The following is an 18428-nucleotide window of genomic DNA, read 5'->3' as shown; positions in this document are numbered from 1 at the left end:
TTTATCATAAACCGTATAATGTTGCATTTAAACATTGTATACAGGAGGATTAGCTTTTAGTTAGCTTCCATCACATTTTCATACATCTTTAAAAAATTTGCTAAGCAAATGGTTTTGATTGTAAACATGTAAACAAAACTATACCCAGCGTATGCATCTGTTATATTTCATATGCTTTTCCATTTCAAATACTTTTTAGACTTCACTCATATTCAATGTGCAGAGCTGGAAAGAAGGGAAAGGAAAAGTTTAGGCTTCAAATTGGTTTTGTTTATGTAAAACCTTTCTCCTCCAGACTATGCTGTCTTTTGATATGATTCTGCAGCTCGTTTACTAATCCTTGCCAAACGTATAAACAGCAGTTAATTTGTAGCGGTGACAGGCCCACAATGCATTGTAAAACCATAATAATTACAAGGCACCTAAATATAAAATATGCCACAGTGACCATGTTGAAAGTACGGTTAAAGCATATACTGGCGCTGAGATAATATCACTTCTAGCAACTCTTAGTTTTAGACGATTTTAGATTTTTTGATGCTTTCATAATGGTTTCTCTTACTGCACATTCACACCAGCAACTTGTTACAACACGCAGCCACTGGTGTGCACTGCGATAATTACAGTACATCACACTGTGGAGTTGATTTGCTAAAACTAAAGTGCAAAATAGAGTGCAAAATCTGGTGCAGCTGTGCATGGTAGCCAATCAACTTCTAACTTCATCTTGTTCAGTTAAGGTTAAAACAATTCTGTAGTGCAACTCCCCCTCAGACCCCCCTTTTCTTTCTTACCTGAACCTGTCCATTCCAGCGACAAGCAGGAGCCAAGCAGCTCCAGCCGCTGTCTCTGTTCTCATTGGATAGATTGATAGCAGCAGGAGCCATTGCTGTCAATTAAATCCGGTGACACGAGAGTGGGGGGGACAGTCCTGTTGTCTGTGTCAATGGACGCAGCAGCGGGACTCATGAGCATGAATGCACGGATGCCCCCAGGGAAAGCGACTCTCCGCGGGGCACCAGATGAAGAGGAGGATCCAGGAGCACCCCTGGTGCACTCCAGAAGAAGAGGATCGGGGCTGCTCTGTGCAAAACCCTTGCACTGAGCAGGTAAGTATAACATGTTTGTTATTTAAAAAAAAAACATTTAAAATCACTTTAAGCTTTGACAAACGAAACCTGGAAGTTGATTGGTCAAGATGCACCAGATTTTGCACTCTCTAGTTTTAGTAAATCAATCCCTGTTTATCGTTTACTTTTTTCTATTTTTAACTTTATTGGAAAGTAAAATTTCATTCAAATGGGAAGGAGAACCCTCACCTTGCCAACATCCTTTAACATGGAGATAGCGAGCCAAGCTGTCTCCATCTGCTGGAGAATGTATAGAAATCCAACTGTGAAATAAGTAAATATGATGTCAATAAGGATCACCAAAGTGCGGCCCACTCAGTCAACGTGTTTCGCAAGATATACTTGTTTCTTCAGGACTGATTGGGTGGGTACTGTTATCAAATTAAACAAATATACAGTATTATATACATCTCATATAACATATTTTCTATTATTACTTATATGTTTCAAAATTTTTTGTAAGCATATTTCTGTGTGCAATCCATACACATATTAAACAATAAAGAAGATTCTGCTTGTCTGATCGACTTCAGATGCAAAGAAAATGGCGATGGTAGATCAGGGGCCATCATATACAAAATTTAAAATATATATATACAAGATGAGGGATACGAGTAACAGGGAATACCAGAGATGCAAGAAAGGGGGGAATAATTAATAGCTACAGGACTAAGGGGAGCAGATGTAGGGCAGCAGGATACATGATGCAAGGCTAAAGCAAGATTGAGATTAGGAACAGGAGCAGGATAAATGGCACCAGCATCAGACTAAACATAGCCATACATGGGTCGAATGCCAAAATAATTTTCTTTAGAAAATCGTAACTAAGAATTTTTGTTGGAACTTTGCACCATCAGTGGGCCCAGCAAAAGCCAATTTACGTACTGCCATTGAATTTAAACAATCAGGCAATTTGGAAAGTTTGGGAAAAATGTATGTTTTTCCAATCAATGAAAAGAAAAAAGTGTTCCCGAAAAGAAAAGAAGATTCCTGGCAACTAAAATTATTTTCTGTAGCAACATGAGATGAAATTGAAGGCTTGGCTAGTCGAATTTCAAAATCAATAGTGCACCATCGGATCAAAAACACCCCAAAATTTCTGATTTTCAAAGAAAAATTATTTGGAATTATGACCCATGTATGGCCTGCATTAGACAGACAGTAAATCAAAACACTGATGCAAGGTTAATTAGCAGAAGAGGGATTTAAACATCCTCCTAGCAGCTGGGACCAGGTGGAGCTGATTACTGGAAACTGCTGACTGCTGGGAGACACCCACTGGTGGACACTGGAACTATAGCTTTCTGCCCAAGGAACCACAGTGCCACCAGCAGGGTAACCAGTTTCTGCCTGTGCTTATTCATAAACTTGTGATCTGTAAATTTGCTGCATTTTAAAGCCAAACAAAAAAAGGGGGAACACACATACAGTACATATACAGTACCTATGTCATGTAGTCAAGTCTAATCTATGAAACTATGCAGGTGTAGCTCTCTTTTGGGCAAGGATTGCGACAAATAGTGTTGGTAATAGTGTAGCGCTTGAAAGTTAAAATATATAATGAAATAATCAAAAGTGATATAAATGATGCATAATGAAAAAAAACATACATAATAAAACCAATAATCCAGTAATGTCTCTTAAAAAAGAAATGAACCAATAAATGAATGTCCATATGTGACCATAAAAAACATCCACCACGTGTCACAACTGTGCTTGAAGAGATGAAACAAATGATGAAAGTATCTTCTAGTGTGCAGTAATAACCCTCCACCGATAAAGATGTAGGCTTACCAGAGCATATGGACTCAAAGAAATATATATCTCATGAGTCAAACAAGCTTAAAGATCGATCTGTACTCCAAAGGGATCTCTTTCAGACAAGATAGGTCGACCAATGGCTCTTCAACAGAGATACATTCACCCAATGATGAGTAGACAATAGCCACAATGACTTACAGCGTGCCCTTAATGTGTTTTCAATTATATAAAATTGTGGAGAAGGAGAAAGGAGGCAACATAGCGTAATTCCGTAAAAAGTAGAAAGGTTTAATAAGCAAATGCACTTACATGTAATGAGAAGTTATAGCGCATGTCAAAATGTGAAATATAAGGCGGCAATGGAGTCTCCATTGGAGTCTTTTGACAAGCACTATAACTTATCATTACATGTAAGTGCATTTGCTTATTAAACCTTTCTCCTTCTCCACAATTTTATATCATTGAAAACGCATTGAGGGCACGCTGTAAGTCATTGTGGCTATTGTCTACTCATCATTGGGTGAATGTATCTCTGTTGAAGAATTTTTGGTCCCAAAAATGTGTCAAAATTGTCCAATGTGTCTGCCATAATGCCACAGTCACGAAAAAAATCGCTGATCGCCGCCATTAGTAGTAAAAAAATAATAATAAAAATGCCATAAAACTATCCCCTATTTTGTAAACGCTTATTGCGATTTTTTTTACCAAAAATATGTACAAGAATACATATCGGCCTAAACTGAGAATTTTTTTATTTTTTTTATATCTTTTTTGGGGGTATTTATTATAGCAAAAAGTAAAAAATATAGATTTTTTTTCAAAATTGTCGCTCTATTTTTGTTTATAGCGCAAAAAAAACCCTGCAAAGGTGATCAAATACCACCAAAAGAAAGCTCTATTTGTGGGGAAAAAAGGACGTCAATTTTGTTTGGGAGCCACAACGCACGACCGCGCAATTTTCAGTTAAAGCGACGCAGTGCCGAATCGCAAAAACTGGCCAGGTCCTTTACCTGCGTAATGGACGGGTCTTAAGTGGTTAACACATCGACGAAGCGGATAAAGTCCCCATGGTAAATGCTTTTATCGGCAGTCGGCTGGACTATTGCAATGCTCTGTACATGGGGCTTCCAAAAACCATCTTGCACAAACTCCAGCTTATTCAAAATGCTGCAGCGAGGCTACTAATGGGTGTGGGTTGTAGGGACCACATCACTCCATCCCTGAAAGCTCTGCACTGGCTACCCATTACTGAATGGGTTTTGTTTAAAGTGGGTTGTGTTGTGCATAAAGCCATCCTTGGGAAAGGCCCAGGGTACCTGCAGGAAAAATTTGCCTGCTACGCTCCTAGCAGATCATTGAGATCTGCTAATCATGCTAAATTGATCATTCCTAAATTCAAAAAAGTAAAATGCGGAGGGAGGACGTTGAATGTATCCACATTTTGGAATTCCTTACCTCTATATATGAGACTTGAGAATGATCTAATAAAGTTTAGGATGTTTTTAAAAACGTATTTATTTTCACAAGCTTATGACCCAACTTAGGGTCAGACATTAGCATCGCTTTTAAGTTTCTTTTAAATTCTGTTTTTAACTGGTTTATGATTGTTTTACTGTGTACTATGCTGAGAGATCTTTTTCTGTATATGGGATATGTTGGTTCTATGAGCGCATCGAGGCCCTCGGGTAAAGACTGCGCTCTCAATAAGCATTTTAATAAATAAATAAACCTGGCTGATCCTGCATTTCTATGTCCTCCCCCTGTAAGCTGACCATAGTTTATGATGGCTGCTGAGCCCTGACACTGTGGTCAGTGTACCTGCCTCCATCATACGCAGCTCTCCTGTCCTCCTCTGTCCTCTCTCCCTCCTTCCTTCCTGCCTGTCTGCTCCTGTGTCAGTGCCTGCCCCACTTCTTCCTGCTGAAGTAGTTTCATTTAAACTTTATACCATCCTGTCTGTTTTATAATCCTATGTGCCCCTGTGTCTGTGTTTTTATAAAAATAAGCCGTTCTTTACCAGTTTTCAGAGCACCGATCGCCACTCACATGACCCGCTGCCTCTCTCCTCCTGTCCTCCCCCCTCCATATTTTTATAACACACAAACACAGGGGCACATGGGAATATTAAACAGACAGGATGGTATAAAGTGCATTAAGTGGCTTAGCAACCACTTTGAAGATACCTCCAGTTGAATGTTGAAAGGTTAAGTTGGGGATGATCACAATGCAGCATCTGTCTTTGTGTCAGAGACCTGAAGAAAAGTTTAGCAATGATGGGAAGATTCTACAACTGCTTTCCAACAAGCCTGGAATGCAGCTTCTCACAGGCAGAAACCATGGTGTGGCACTGGAATTTAGAGTCAGCCTATCTACTCTGCACTTTAGTCCGTCCCTTTTTCCCTGACAATGACAGTTGTATAGAAACGTGTTGGGTGGAATGTGTGGCCAGGGACGTCATTGTGCACGCCGGCGAACGTTTTGGTGGCGCTATCTTGATTTCTGTTGATGCAAGATACTGCTATGTAATTGTGAATGCAAGAGATAAGTACATTTTTACCTATGGTTTTATGAGCATCTGTTCTTCCTCTTTAATATCTACCATATGTGATGCTGGTGTGGAGCGATATTGGAACCTGTTTGTCAGAGCCAGTGATGGTATGATAGTAGTTCCATCAATTGAAGTCATATCTTATGATGTATGGCTGTGTGTCAGTTGAGCTTATACAATCTTTTTTTTTGAGATCCAATCTTTTTGGTAAGAAGTGTGTATGTCATGGTAGCGTAGATATCTTCACCGTCTCTTCTTGGGATTTACATTGGACTGTGATTATTTTGATTGTCACATACACAGACTTTCTTTCACTATGGTGGGCTTTATCGAATTGTTTTCCTTATTCACTTATTTGTGGACTGTTTGATATTTATTGTGTTTAGAAGGACAGCGCACCTTTTTTTGAGAGTCATATTATTTATATTGTTTATTCAGGTATAGCATTTCTGTATTTCCGAAGGCAGGCTCTGTGAATTCTGTGTCACAGCAGTTCCTACTCACATAACATAGTGAATACATGTCACTGAATTTAAGAATGTGTGAGATTCTTCACAAAGTAAGTTTACAAACTTCAATATTGCTCAGATTAACCTCCCTGGCGGTGTTCCCGAGACTGACTCGGGGTTAGATTTTCCTGCTACGATCGGTAACTCCGAGTCAGTCTCGGGCTCGCCTCGCTGAATCCACAGGCACTTTTTACTTACCTTGTCCCTGGATCCAGCGATGCATCCGCGCTGTGTGAGCGAGCGGGACCTCGCTCGATTCACACAGTGCCTCCGTGTGACGCCGATCTCCGTTCCCTGCGACGTTACGACGCACGGGGACGGAGAACGGCGCCAAATTCAAAAACGTAAACAAACACAATACATACAGTATACTGTAATCTTATAGATTACAGTACTGTATGTAAAAAAAACACACACCCCCTGTCCCTAGTGGTCTGTCCTGTGTCATGCATGTCATTTTATATAATAAAAACGTTTCTTTCTCCCTGCAAACTGTAGATTGTCCATAGCAACCAAAAGTGTCCCTTTATGTCAAAAATGGTTTTAGATCAGCTAGAAAACAGCGATAATAAATTATAATCACTTGCAGAATTGTGCGATAGCGATTTGTGGGGAAATTCGTCATAAAAAAAAAAAAATAATGACAGCGACAATTCTGCAACTGAGCAAATTTCAGTGATTTTAATTTGATTACATTATTGAATAATTTTTATTATAATTATATTATTATTTGTTATAATTATTTATAATTATTTATTATATTATAATTTATAATTTTGTTTTTAAAAAAATGTCATACCCGGGATGCCTATTAGAATCTTGTTTGGTCAGATTTAAGTGAGTTATTTCTAAAAATTACAGACCTACAATATAAAACGCCAAATTTCCTTGCAAATAATGGTACCGCTTTCAGCATGTTTTTTCTGAAAGAATCATACCGCCAGGGAGGTTAATAGGAGTAGGCTAGAAATATTTAAAATACAATGTAGAAATGAGAATATGATTTAGCATTTTGACCATAGATATGCTTTAATATAAAGTATGCATAAATATCTCTGAATGAAATAGTAACGAACAGTAATTTTGATAAAATTCATTTTGTTTATTCATTTTCTACCGAGTTCCAAATTTTACAAATGATTAGAATTCGGATCGGTCGAAAAATGATCGACCAATTTGAATTCTGTGTGAAGAATAGCTAGTTGTTAAGCAGCGGACCAGGAAGCCAGCCATTTCTTATAAAATGGCATTGGATCCCTCCCAAAATCCATGACAGACCCTTATCTGAGCATGCAGCCCGGAAGGTCAGGAAAGGCGGGGCAAGCAGGCACCCCTCTTCTGAGCCATACCAAGTCACATGCCCTTTGTTGATCCCTTACCTATATAAGAAATGTTAGACGGAGGAGCAAGCAGTTCACGGGAGCGTTCAACAAGGTCAGAGTTTTTTTTCTTTTTCCGGTGGGGCGGAGATGGATTCAAATCAGGGGACATTGTTTTTTATTTTTTTTAATAAAGGAATACTGTCTTTATTCCCTTTTTAAAAAAATTTGGTGAATAGGTAGGCCATACTTATTTACATTGGGGGCGGGATCTAGGGGCCCCCTTGTTAAAGGGGACTTCCAGACTCCGATAAGCCCCCTGTCCACAGACGCCCACAACCAGGGTTGTCGAGAAGAGGCTCTTATCCCCATCAACATGGGGACACAGTGCTTTAGGGTGGGGGGGGCAGAGCCCCCTGCCCTGAAGCACCCACCCCTGTGTTGAGGGCATGTGGCCTGGTATGGTTCAGGAGGGGGGGTTGGGCCGCATTTATGGGTGCTGATATTACTGCAATTATGGGTGCTGATATAAGAGAAGAAACAGAAAAAAATTACTTTGAGCAGATCATAGACCAGTTTGCATCAGTGAAAGCAAGGAATTTGCAGTTGTAATTTTTATGTAGTGCCGATCCATAATTTGATAATTGGAAGATTGAAGAGTTTGACTTGGGTTATCTAAAGATGGGTTTCAAATGTTTTGACAGCGGCGCAGTTTCAGTGCTAGCCATAGGCGCCATTTTCACTAGATACACCTCTGGGGACCACCCACCCCCTTGAAAGGTGCTCATGAAGGGAGCGTATCCACCAAACACAGATCCATCTATAGTATCCACAGTAAAAGTGGTTGATTGATCTGCCTTACAATATAACACTGCAGTTATGAAGACACTTATCTTTACTGTATTGCTTTGCTGTGTCACCACTATCTTCCTGATACTTCTTCATTAGTCATCACTGCTCCTCTTCCTTTTAAATGTTATCTGGGAAAGAATTGAGCAGTAAACTCTGCCTACGTAGTAAAGAAGGCGGAGTTTGGGGAGGCAGGGTCCTGCTGTGCCAGTCACAGCAAAGGGCATTGGGACTGTAAGAGTCACTGCCACAGTGTCTGAAGTCTGTAAGAGGCAATGGTAACACAGTATTTGGAGCCCTTTGTGAAGGAAGGCATAGCATAGCGTGACTGTGTTCTGGTCTGCTACAAGACAGGAGGGGCTGGCCATGCTCATACATCTCCTGGTCCCTACCTGCCTTGAGTCCCATAAAGACCCTGTGGGTGGGTATCATGGCAGTTCCTCCGCTGCTTTCTTACATTCTACAATTTGGGTTCTAAAAAGGGTAAAGAAAGTTTCTAGTATGATTGACAAAATGCGTCTAAAGTGTAAGTTTAGCCAAACCCTTTTTTTTTCCGTATAGAGTAGGGAATGGGTAAAAGCCCTCTCAGGTTATATTTTGTGTTTGCATCATGTTGTGGAGATTTTCTTTCATCTCCTGTCATGGAGAAGGAAAAGAAAATAAATCTATACTGTTACAGTGTCCTGTGCTAGAGAATACAGGCATGACAACATTTTCTTTTTTAATATTTGTGAAGGAAGAAGAGGTATTTTTTCTACATTGCTGTTCCTGTATTTTTCACTATGGTAATTTTTTTATAAAATGTTAATAGTCAATACCAGATCAATGTTATTTAAGTAACTGATGGCCCGGGCTTCCTCATAGATGGGGCTTTTTTGCTTGGATTTGGTTGAGTTACTAAGACCACACCATAGTGCATAGTGCAGAGGCTATTTCTTGCTGGACTGATATTCCCAGAGTATGGCTTTTTTACAATTATAAATTATGTTCTACACATTTTACTAAACATTTTGACTGTTGTTATGAGGTTTAGAGTGGACATTCATAAGTGAGTTGAATCTTCTCTTGGTTTCATATATCAGGTATTTTTTAAATAAATGTTTTTTCACTATGAAGTGCCCTACTCCTGACTCATGTTTTATGAAGCAAAGTTTAAAAAAAAATCCTTGCTTCATTCTACATATGATAAACATATAAATAATCATGCAACAAGACAGAAACCTTGTTTGTGGGTGGGAAGAGGATTTTTGTGGGGGGATCTTACAGCTGGAGTCTTTCAAAGATAAAAGAAACCAGGGAGTAATTCAACCAGATGACATCCCCTCACAAAAAAAAAAAAAAAAAAAATATTTGGTAAACTTCCAATATAGCAGAATTAAAATAACCAAGCTTGCAACTTTCTTAGAAATGTATGTAAAGATTGTTCCATTATTATTTTCACGTATTCTTCTGTGTGTAAGATTAATAAAAGCGAGTGGTTTAATGAATCATTGTATACATTCAGCTTGCAATCTGCAATTGACTAAACTCCCCATAAATACAGATGTGACAAAGAAAAATGTTGCTTTGACCATCATCTATGTAACAGAACTGAGAAAAAAGTATAGTTGTTCTTTAAAGAGACACTGTCACCAACTTTAAAAGATTATAGGTAGAAGCTCAGAAAAATCTATGATTTTAAATGCATACGTTCAGCCATTTTGCTTTCCATAAACATTTTCTTTCTTTCTTTCTTTCTTTTTTATTGACTTACAATGCGCCTCTAAACTTGTTAGAAAACTTGACTACAGTTGAACCTCAGATTACGAGCATAATCAGTTCCAGGAGTATGCTCGTAATCCAAAGTACTCGCATATCAAAGCGAGTTTTCCCATTGAAGTCAATGGAAATGAAAATTATTTGTTCCGCATTGACTTCAATGGGATGCAATACCGAATGCGGCCAGAGGTGGGGGGTGCCAGAGAGCGCCGGAAACGTCTGAAAAGGCCCGAGGACACTTTGGCTTGTTTCCTACGCCCCCGTACCTCAGGCCAAATTAAGTACTGCAGGCCAATGTTTGGCTTTTCTCGGCTTCTGTGCCCCTCAGGCCAAATGAGGTACTGCAGGCCCATTTACGGCTCTGCTCGGCTTCTGCGCCCCCTTACCTTAGGCCAAATTAGGTACTGCAGGCCTATTTAGCTTGAATTCTGCTCGTCTTGCGAGTCAACACTTGCAAACCGAGTCAGAATTTTATTTTTTCAAGTTGCTCGCAAATCAAAACGCTCTCAAACAAAAATACTCTTAAACCGAGGTTCCTCTGTACTTCATGAATAATTAATTCCCTAGCACAGAATCATCCCTTCTTGCACGTAAAAGTTCTCTCCTCTTCTGGAAGTTTATTTCACTAAAACTGGAGAGTGCAATATCTGGTGCAGCTCTGCATAGAAAACAATCAGCTTCCAGGTTTTATTGTCAAAACTTAATTGAACAAGCTGAAGTTAGAAGCTGATTGGCTACCCATGCAAAGCTTCAGCAGATTTTGCACTCTCCAGTTTTAGCAAATCAAACTCTGTCTGCTCTAAATCTGTTGGAACTGTTGATATCACATCCAAGATGGCAGCAATCTCAGGCCTTTTGGATGTCCACACAATGGAAGCTATGCAGGTAAGTAAACTTTCTAAAATATGTTAAATGCACACATTATCTTATGAGAGGATTGTTAAAATAAATGATGGTCTCTTTAGGCTGGATTCACACCTATGCAGTTTTAGAGCTTTTTGCATTTTGCAGATTTGCACTACAGTCCATTTAACTAGGTTTATTAGGAACATGTTTTGTAGTGCAAATCTGCAAAATGAAAAAAGCACAAAAAATGCATAGGTGTGAATTCAGCCTATGAACTAACTCTGGTGGAGAGCTGGAGTGGAATATGCAAAAGTCTTAAATACATTTGGCCTCTATTTGTGCATGTACATGCTATATGGGAAAAAAACACATCTCAGAGAACAGATCAAACAACACATATTGGTAATGGTCAAGAAGTCAGTTTGCCATCCCATACAAAGATAAACACATTTGTGTGCCCTCTATCACATAAAGTTTAGGAATGGTAAATAAAATGTATGTTTCCTGTTTGTTTTTTCCTTTTCTATCTCACAAACTATTTGTTTAATGCAATTAAAAGTGAATATTATTCCTTTATTGAAAAACAATGTTGTGCACGGGTCATGCATTATGTGATTTATTGTGTGTTTTTCAGAGGCAGAGGCAAGATATTTAATAGCTGTGAAGCCAAATGAAAATCATAAGACTTGCAAAGGTAATACTTTCAAGACATACACATTGTCACAAACAATATAGCTATACTGTAGTAACAAATGAGTTAGGTTACAACAGAACCACAAGTGATACAGCTGAAGGCTTGATTTAACCTTCATGCTGCCACCATTTACACAATGCTCTCATGCTTTGAAAGGGGTCTCTAAAAAAAAGTAGTATTGTTCCCAAGAAAATATAGCCTGATGCTCAAGGGCACTGTACTTTTAGACACACCTAATGCCCTGTTGGCATAGAGTGGTGGTTTAAGTGCAATCTGCCTGTTTTTCAAAGGAGTGTGAGCAGATTGCAATCCTCTGGGGAGCTACAACCCCCTGGGGAAGCAGATTACAACCTCTGGGCAACTAGTAAAGGAAGTATAGTCCATTCCATAGTAAATGTAAAGTGTAAAAATATTTGATCATTGACCATATCTGGTACATAGGCAGTAATACCACGTGAATCCCAAATGAGTCACCCCCAAAAGTACAAAAATGTCTGGAGTTCCATTAATTTCTGTAAAATCTGTAGTTTATTTGAAGCTCCATTCTTAAGGTGTTTGTAATATGTTAGTAACTGCCTAGGTAAAAAGCCAGGTTTAGAATCACCAAGCCAGAGCATATACAGTGAGGGAAAAAAGTATTTAATCCGCTGCTTATTTTGTACATTTTCCTATTGACAAAGAAATAATCAGTCTATAATTTTAATAGTAGGTTTATTTTAACAGTGAGAGACAGAATAACAACAAAAATATCTACAAAAATGCATTTAAAAAAAGTTACAAATTGATTTGAATTTTAATGCGTAAAATAAGTATTTGATGCCCTATCAATCAGCAAGATTTTTGGCTCCCAGGTGTCTTCTATACAGGCAATGAGCTGAGATTAGGAGCACTCTCTTAAAGGGAGTGCTATTAATCCCAGCTTGTTACCTGTATAAAAGACACCTGTCCACAGAAGCAATCGATCAGATTCCAATCTCTCCACCATGGCCAAGACCAAAGAGCTGTCCAAGGATGTCAGGGACAAGATTGTAGACCTACACAAGGCTGGAATGGGATACAAGACCATCGCCAACAGCTTTTTGAGAGGATGACAACAGTTGGTGCGATTATTCACAAATGGAAGAAACATAAAATAACTGTCAATCTCCCTTGGACTGAGGCTACATGCAAGATCTCACCTCGTGGAGTGTCAATGATCATGAGAAATTGAGGACTCCGCCCAGAAATACACGGGAGAATCTTGTCAATGATCTCACGGCAACTGGAAACATAGTCACCAAGAAAACAATTGGTAACACACTACTCTATAAAGGACTGAAATCCTGCAGCACCCGCAAGGTTAATCTTGTTTAAGAAAGCACATGTAGAGGCCCGCCTGAAGTTTGCTAATGAACATCTGAATGATATAGATGAGAACTGGGTGAAAGTGTTGTGGTCAGATGAGACCAAAATCAAGCTCTTTGGCATCAACTCAACTCACTGTGTTTGGAGGAGGAGGAACGATGACCCCAAGAACACAATTCCCACCATCAAACATGGCATGGAAACACGTTATGCTTTGGGGGTGTTTTTCTGCTAAGGGGACTTCACCACATCAAAGGGTCATGTACCATCAAATCTTGGGTGAGAACCTCCTTCCCTAAGCCAGGGTATTGAAATTAGGTAATGGATGGGAATTCTAGCATGACAAAGACCCAAAGCACACGGCCAGGTTCAACAAAGGAGTGGCTCAAGAAGAAGCACATTAAGGTCCTGGAGTGGCCTAGCCAGTCTTCAGACCTTAATCCCACAGAAAATATGTGGAGGTAGCTGAAGGTTCGAGTTACCAAACATCAGCCTCAAAAACGTAATGACTTGGAGAGGATCTGCAAATAGTAGTGAGACAAAATCCCTCCCGAGATGTGTGCAAACCTGGTGGCCAACTACAAGAAACTTCTGACCTCTGTAATTGCCAACAGTACTAAGTCATGTTTTGCGAAGGAATCAGATACTTATTTCACTCATTAAAATGCAAATAATTTTATAACTTTTTTTAATACCTTTTTCTGGGTTTTCTTTTGTTGTTATTCTGTCTCTCACTGTTAAAATAAACCTTCCAAAATTATAGACTGTTTATTTCTTTGTCGGTGGGAAAACTTACAAAATCAACAGGGGATGAAATACTTTTTTCCCTCACTACATATTAAAAATGAGTCAGCAATGACTGCTACCCTATTGCTATCTTCTAAGGTTCACCTTAAGCAATCCACAACAAAAATATTCTATTCTTGATAATATATCAAGTGTCATTTCCTAAAGAAACCCCACTAAAACTGAAAAACGATGTTATACTATTACCTGATGAAACTGTGCTTTTACTATCATTTTAACAATTTACTGTCTTTACTTCACTTATTCAATTTCTCAGACTTAATTTAAGATGAGGACTAACTTGCTCCTTTTTGTTCACCCAGAAAAGAATTCATCTCAGAAACCTCTTCAACTTGTCATTGGCACTCTGACACCTACATCTGTGTATCTCTCATGGGGAATTCTTATAAATCCACAAGTTGACTGGTCTGCTCTCAGCAAATGCCCGAATGACAGGTAAATAATCTTAAATTGGCCATGCCTGTGGGTGCTGGACAATGTAGCACTTGTGTGGTAAACTGTCATATAAATAACCTCAAACATATACAACTGCTAGCAGCTGGAACATGTCTATCTGGAATGTGGACATTCACAGCTCAACATATAGCTGGAAAATTTCTAATGCTGACCTTTTAGGATTTTCAGACAAAATATGAAAGGACCCTAACTGCATAAACAGAGTAAACTTAGAGGCTGAATTACTTAATGTGTGAACTGTGAACCTCTCTCCTACTGGGGTGGACAACCAATTGCTTTAACAAAGTACGACATTGAGTTCTGTTGATATTACTGTTAGCTTTTTAACAAGTTAAAGAGGCGCTCCAGGCTCTGTCAGAACAAATTACACTTACCTGTCCACGAATCCAGCAGTGTCTTCACCCAAGCTGATTTTTCAATCGGCTCTTGGGTGCTGCCACCACTATTTCAGGTAAGGGAAACCGACAGTGAAACCTTGCAGCTTCACAGCCGGTTCCCTACTGCGCATGAGCGAAGCATGCTGCGCTTTGTGAATGGTTTAGGGGTGGGAGAAGGAGGAGGGGGGGCTGAACTTCTGGATGACTTTGCCCCAGCGAATTCGCCCGGAAGTTGGAAATGGGTACCTGTCAAAACCAGGTACCCACTCCCTCTCCCGCTCAAAAGAAGCCAAATGTGGTGGCGGAGAGGGGGAGGAGGCAAATAAGTGGAGCTTCCCTTTTTGGGTGGAACTCCACTTTAAATAAGCTTTATCCTGGCCACACACCAGTTCATTTTATATTAGATTTGATTTGCCAGATCAACAAAATTTACCAACAGCTCTCTAGCAAGAATGTCTACCTGACTGGTTACTTTTTGGCCCCATACTCACGAGCAAACATGTCTGCTGAAACTGGCCCGCAGGCCAGTTTCAGCAGACATGTTTGCTCGTGTGTGGGCGCGAGCGGGCCGAATTCCAGCAAACATTTGCCCGCCGGGCCTTTTCCCAGCAGACAAATATTCCTGGACTTGTTTTAAAACAGTCCGCTGGAATTCTGCCCGCTCGGACATGTACGGTCGTCAGTACAGACCTACCGTACATGTCCAGGCGCCCGCCGTCCCTCGCATGCGTCGAATGACTTCGACGCATGCGTGGAAGCATTTTAAAGGCGGGCCGCCCACGTCGCCGCGTCATTGTCGCGGCGACACCGCGGACACGCCCCGCGTATTGTTTACGCGCGGACTTCTGTACGATGGTGTGTACAACCATCGTACAGAAGCCCTCTGGCAGACATGTATGGTGAAAACGGTCCGACGGACCGCTTTCACCATACATGTTTGGTCGTGAGTACCCGGCCTTAGATTGGACTGTATAGGTCCCTTACACTAAAAATCTGCTAGTAATAAAGCTTATTTCTCTGACAGATCAAATCTGCAACACAACCTGACTGTATATGGCAATTCTAGAGATGTGAGTCCCACTTTGCTTTCTCCTTCACATTACTAAAATAATGAAGACAAATCTGGATTCCAAAATCCTATGTTTGTAAAGACCACAGGAAGACCCAGATAGCAGCCCCCTTACTTAATTACTGTATGCCCAGTGTGTTACCGTATTCCAAATGATTTCAAACCATGTACAATATTTGTAGGTTCTTTAACGTAATTTTACTTTACTTTTAATTCAGTAAAATGTTTTTTTAGCCTTCTAGATGCTTCTCTTGTAGAGATTTAAAAAAACCTTTCACTATAGGCAACTGTCATTGTTAAAGATAGTAGACACATGAGAATTTTGATGAGGGAATGTCAATTCCCTTTTTTTATTATGAGGTAAGTTTTGAATAATGGATTTCACTTTCATCCCCGTAGGAGTTTAAAAGCTAATGTCACTACCACAGCAATACAGACACGCACATTACATGATTTTGTGGAAGACATCTGAATTGCAGTGTGCAGTCAGAGTTTTTCTATCTTACATTTTGTTCATTACAGATATAATAGGAATTTTGGAAACTCTCCCCTGAACTCTAAACAACTCTTTATGCTGGTGTCCTCAACAATGCTTGTAAAAGCCCATGTGAAAGTTACAATAGGTGATATACTGTATATATAGATACTGTCTATTAGGGATGAGCCCAATGTTCGAGCCGAATGTAAGTTCAACTCAAACATCGGGTATTCGCCTGTTCGCCTGTTCAACGAATAGCGAACAATTTGGGGTGTCGTGGAATACCCTTTAAAAGTTTATGGGAAAAATCAAAAGTGCTAATTTTATGTGGATATTAAGGGGGTCCCGGCAATACAGATAAAAGTCATTGAAAAAAACAGCATGGGAAACCCCTGTTGGTTCAGAGGGGGCGGGGGTCACCCGTTACACCACAGGGAAACTGCCGGAAACCCCTGTTGCATTAGAGGGGGCAGGGTCAACCGCGCACGTGACTGGTGGCCCCACACTCAGCTATTTAAGAGCTGTCACGGAGGGTGTAGTGTCATTCGGCAGGCGCCTCCCATGCGGATCGTGACGGCTTTTTTTTCCGTATCCCGGGTCAAGAATGGATTACATCACTAAATGTATTTTCTTTTTTATTAAAGGACTTGTCACAAGCTGTTTCTTGTGTTTTTTACAATTTTTGTAATTTTTTTGTGAAATGGTAGGGGTACCATGTACCCCTTTACTAATTCACATAGGGGGTCGGGATCTGGGGGTCCCCTTTGTTTAGGGGGGCTTCCAGTTTCCAATAAGGCCCCTGCCCACAGACCCCCACAACCACAAGGGTTGTGGGGATGAGGCCCTTGCCACGAACACCCTAAATTGTTTGCTACTCTGCGAACAGGTGAACACCCAATGTTTTAGTTGAACTTACGAGTTAAACTCGAACATCGGGTTCATCCCTACTGCCTACCAGTGCCCATCATTTCCACCTATCAGTGCCCAGCAGTGCAGCCTCATCAGTGCCTCCTTATCAGTGCTTCCTTATCAGTGTCCACCAGTGCCGCCTCACTAGTGTCCATCAGTGCAGCCTATCAGTGCCCACCAGTGCAGCCTCACCAGCGCACACCAGTAAATGAGAAAATTACCTGTTTGCAAATTTTTATAACAAACTATGAAAAACTTGTTTTCAACATTTTTGATATTTTTTTCATTTATTTAGCAAAAAATAAAAAACTTGCATTGGTACAGTGATGCATGACCGCACAATTGTCATTTAAAGTGTGACAGCACTGAGAGCTGAAAATTGGCCTAGGCAGAAAGGGCAGAAAGTGCCCAGTATGCTAGTGGTTAAGCTTTGAAAAAAAAATGGAAGCTGATTGGCTACCATGTAAAGCTGCACCAGATTTTGCACTCTCTGGTTTTAGTAAATCAACCCTTGTGCGTTTTTTGTCCCTTTTAGGTATGAGTTAGGCTGCTATTATGGCAATATAAAAAATTTGTTATATACAGTAAAACCTTGGATTGCGAGCATAATTCATTCCAGAAACATGCTTGTAATCCAAAGCACTTGTATATCAAAGCATTTTTTTCACAGAGCATTTGTTTCACAGAGTATATGTCCGCGTGTGTGTCCGCCATCATCGTCGCCGCGATGATGACGCGTCGATGACGCGGCGACATGGGCGGGCCTGCCTTTAAAGGCTTCCACGCATGCGTCGAAGTCATTCGACGCATGCGAGGGACGGCGGGCGCTCGGACATGTACGGTAGGTCTGTACTGACGACGGTACATGTCCGAGCGGGCAGGATTCCAGCGGACGGTTTTAAAACACGTCCAGGAATATTTGTCTGCTGGGAAAAGGCCCGGCGGGCAAATGTTTGCTGGAATTCGGCCCGCTCGCGCCTACACACGACCGAACATGTATGCTGAAACTGGTCCGCGGACCAGTTTCAGCATACATGTTTGGTCGTGTGTACGGGGCCTTAGAGGCTCCTCTCTTCTTTTTTATACTCAGTTGTGACATGACGCTACTCTTATATTAAGACATCGCTTGTATATCAAGGCAAAATGTATTAAAACATTTTGCTTGTCTTGCAAAACGCTCTCAAACCAAGTTACTCCCAAACCAAGGTTTTATTGTAGTTAGTTAAAAAGTTTTGAAAAAAAACTGACCAAATGTCAGAATGTTTAGCCACTATCACTTTGCTATAGTCACACATAATTAGGTTGTATGAATCACTCAGCATAACTTTTGTAGCTTTTCTGAGCCCAGACTGGAAATGTAACAATTCGGACTCTTGTCAGAAGCGCTCATCTTTTTTGAGTGTATATGTTTGTCAAGATTATATCATTAGCAATATATGACAGATTGTCTCTGCTGCACTGTAGTGTTTTGAAAGCATTTCTTAACTGGCTTTGTAATTCTTGCGTACAATAGGTTCTGTTTGGTTTGTGTTTTCTTGCTATGGAAACTGAAGTAAAATTCATTACACCCAGGT

The 18428-nt window shown here is 40.3% G+C and overlaps 1 protein-coding gene across 50 annotated transcripts in view; it reads left to right on the top strand.

Moving 5' to 3' along the window:
- LOC120926536 (ABI family member 3 binding protein) overlaps window positions 1-18428 on the top strand; it is a 454839-nt gene that overhangs the window by 160830 nt on the left and 275581 nt on the right. For all 50 annotated transcript variants that reach the window (XM_040336550.1, XM_040336548.1, XM_040336547.1 and 47 more), the window contains exons 3-4: window positions 11355-11414; window positions 13868-14000. In XM_040336550.1, the coding sequence (XP_040192484.1) occupies window positions 11355-11414; window positions 13868-14000 (193 nt within the window). The remainder of the gene's footprint in view (window positions 1-11354; window positions 11415-13867; window positions 14001-18428) is intronic.

The sequence above is a fragment of the Rana temporaria genome, chromosome 2 (genome assembly GCF_905171775.1).
Source record: "Rana temporaria chromosome 2, aRanTem1.1, whole genome shotgun sequence".
Classification (NCBI taxonomy): Eukaryota; Metazoa; Chordata; class Amphibia; order Anura; family Ranidae; genus Rana; species Rana temporaria.
Note: the sequence above shows the minus strand (reverse complement) of the source record. Positions and strands in the feature narration are given on the sequence as shown.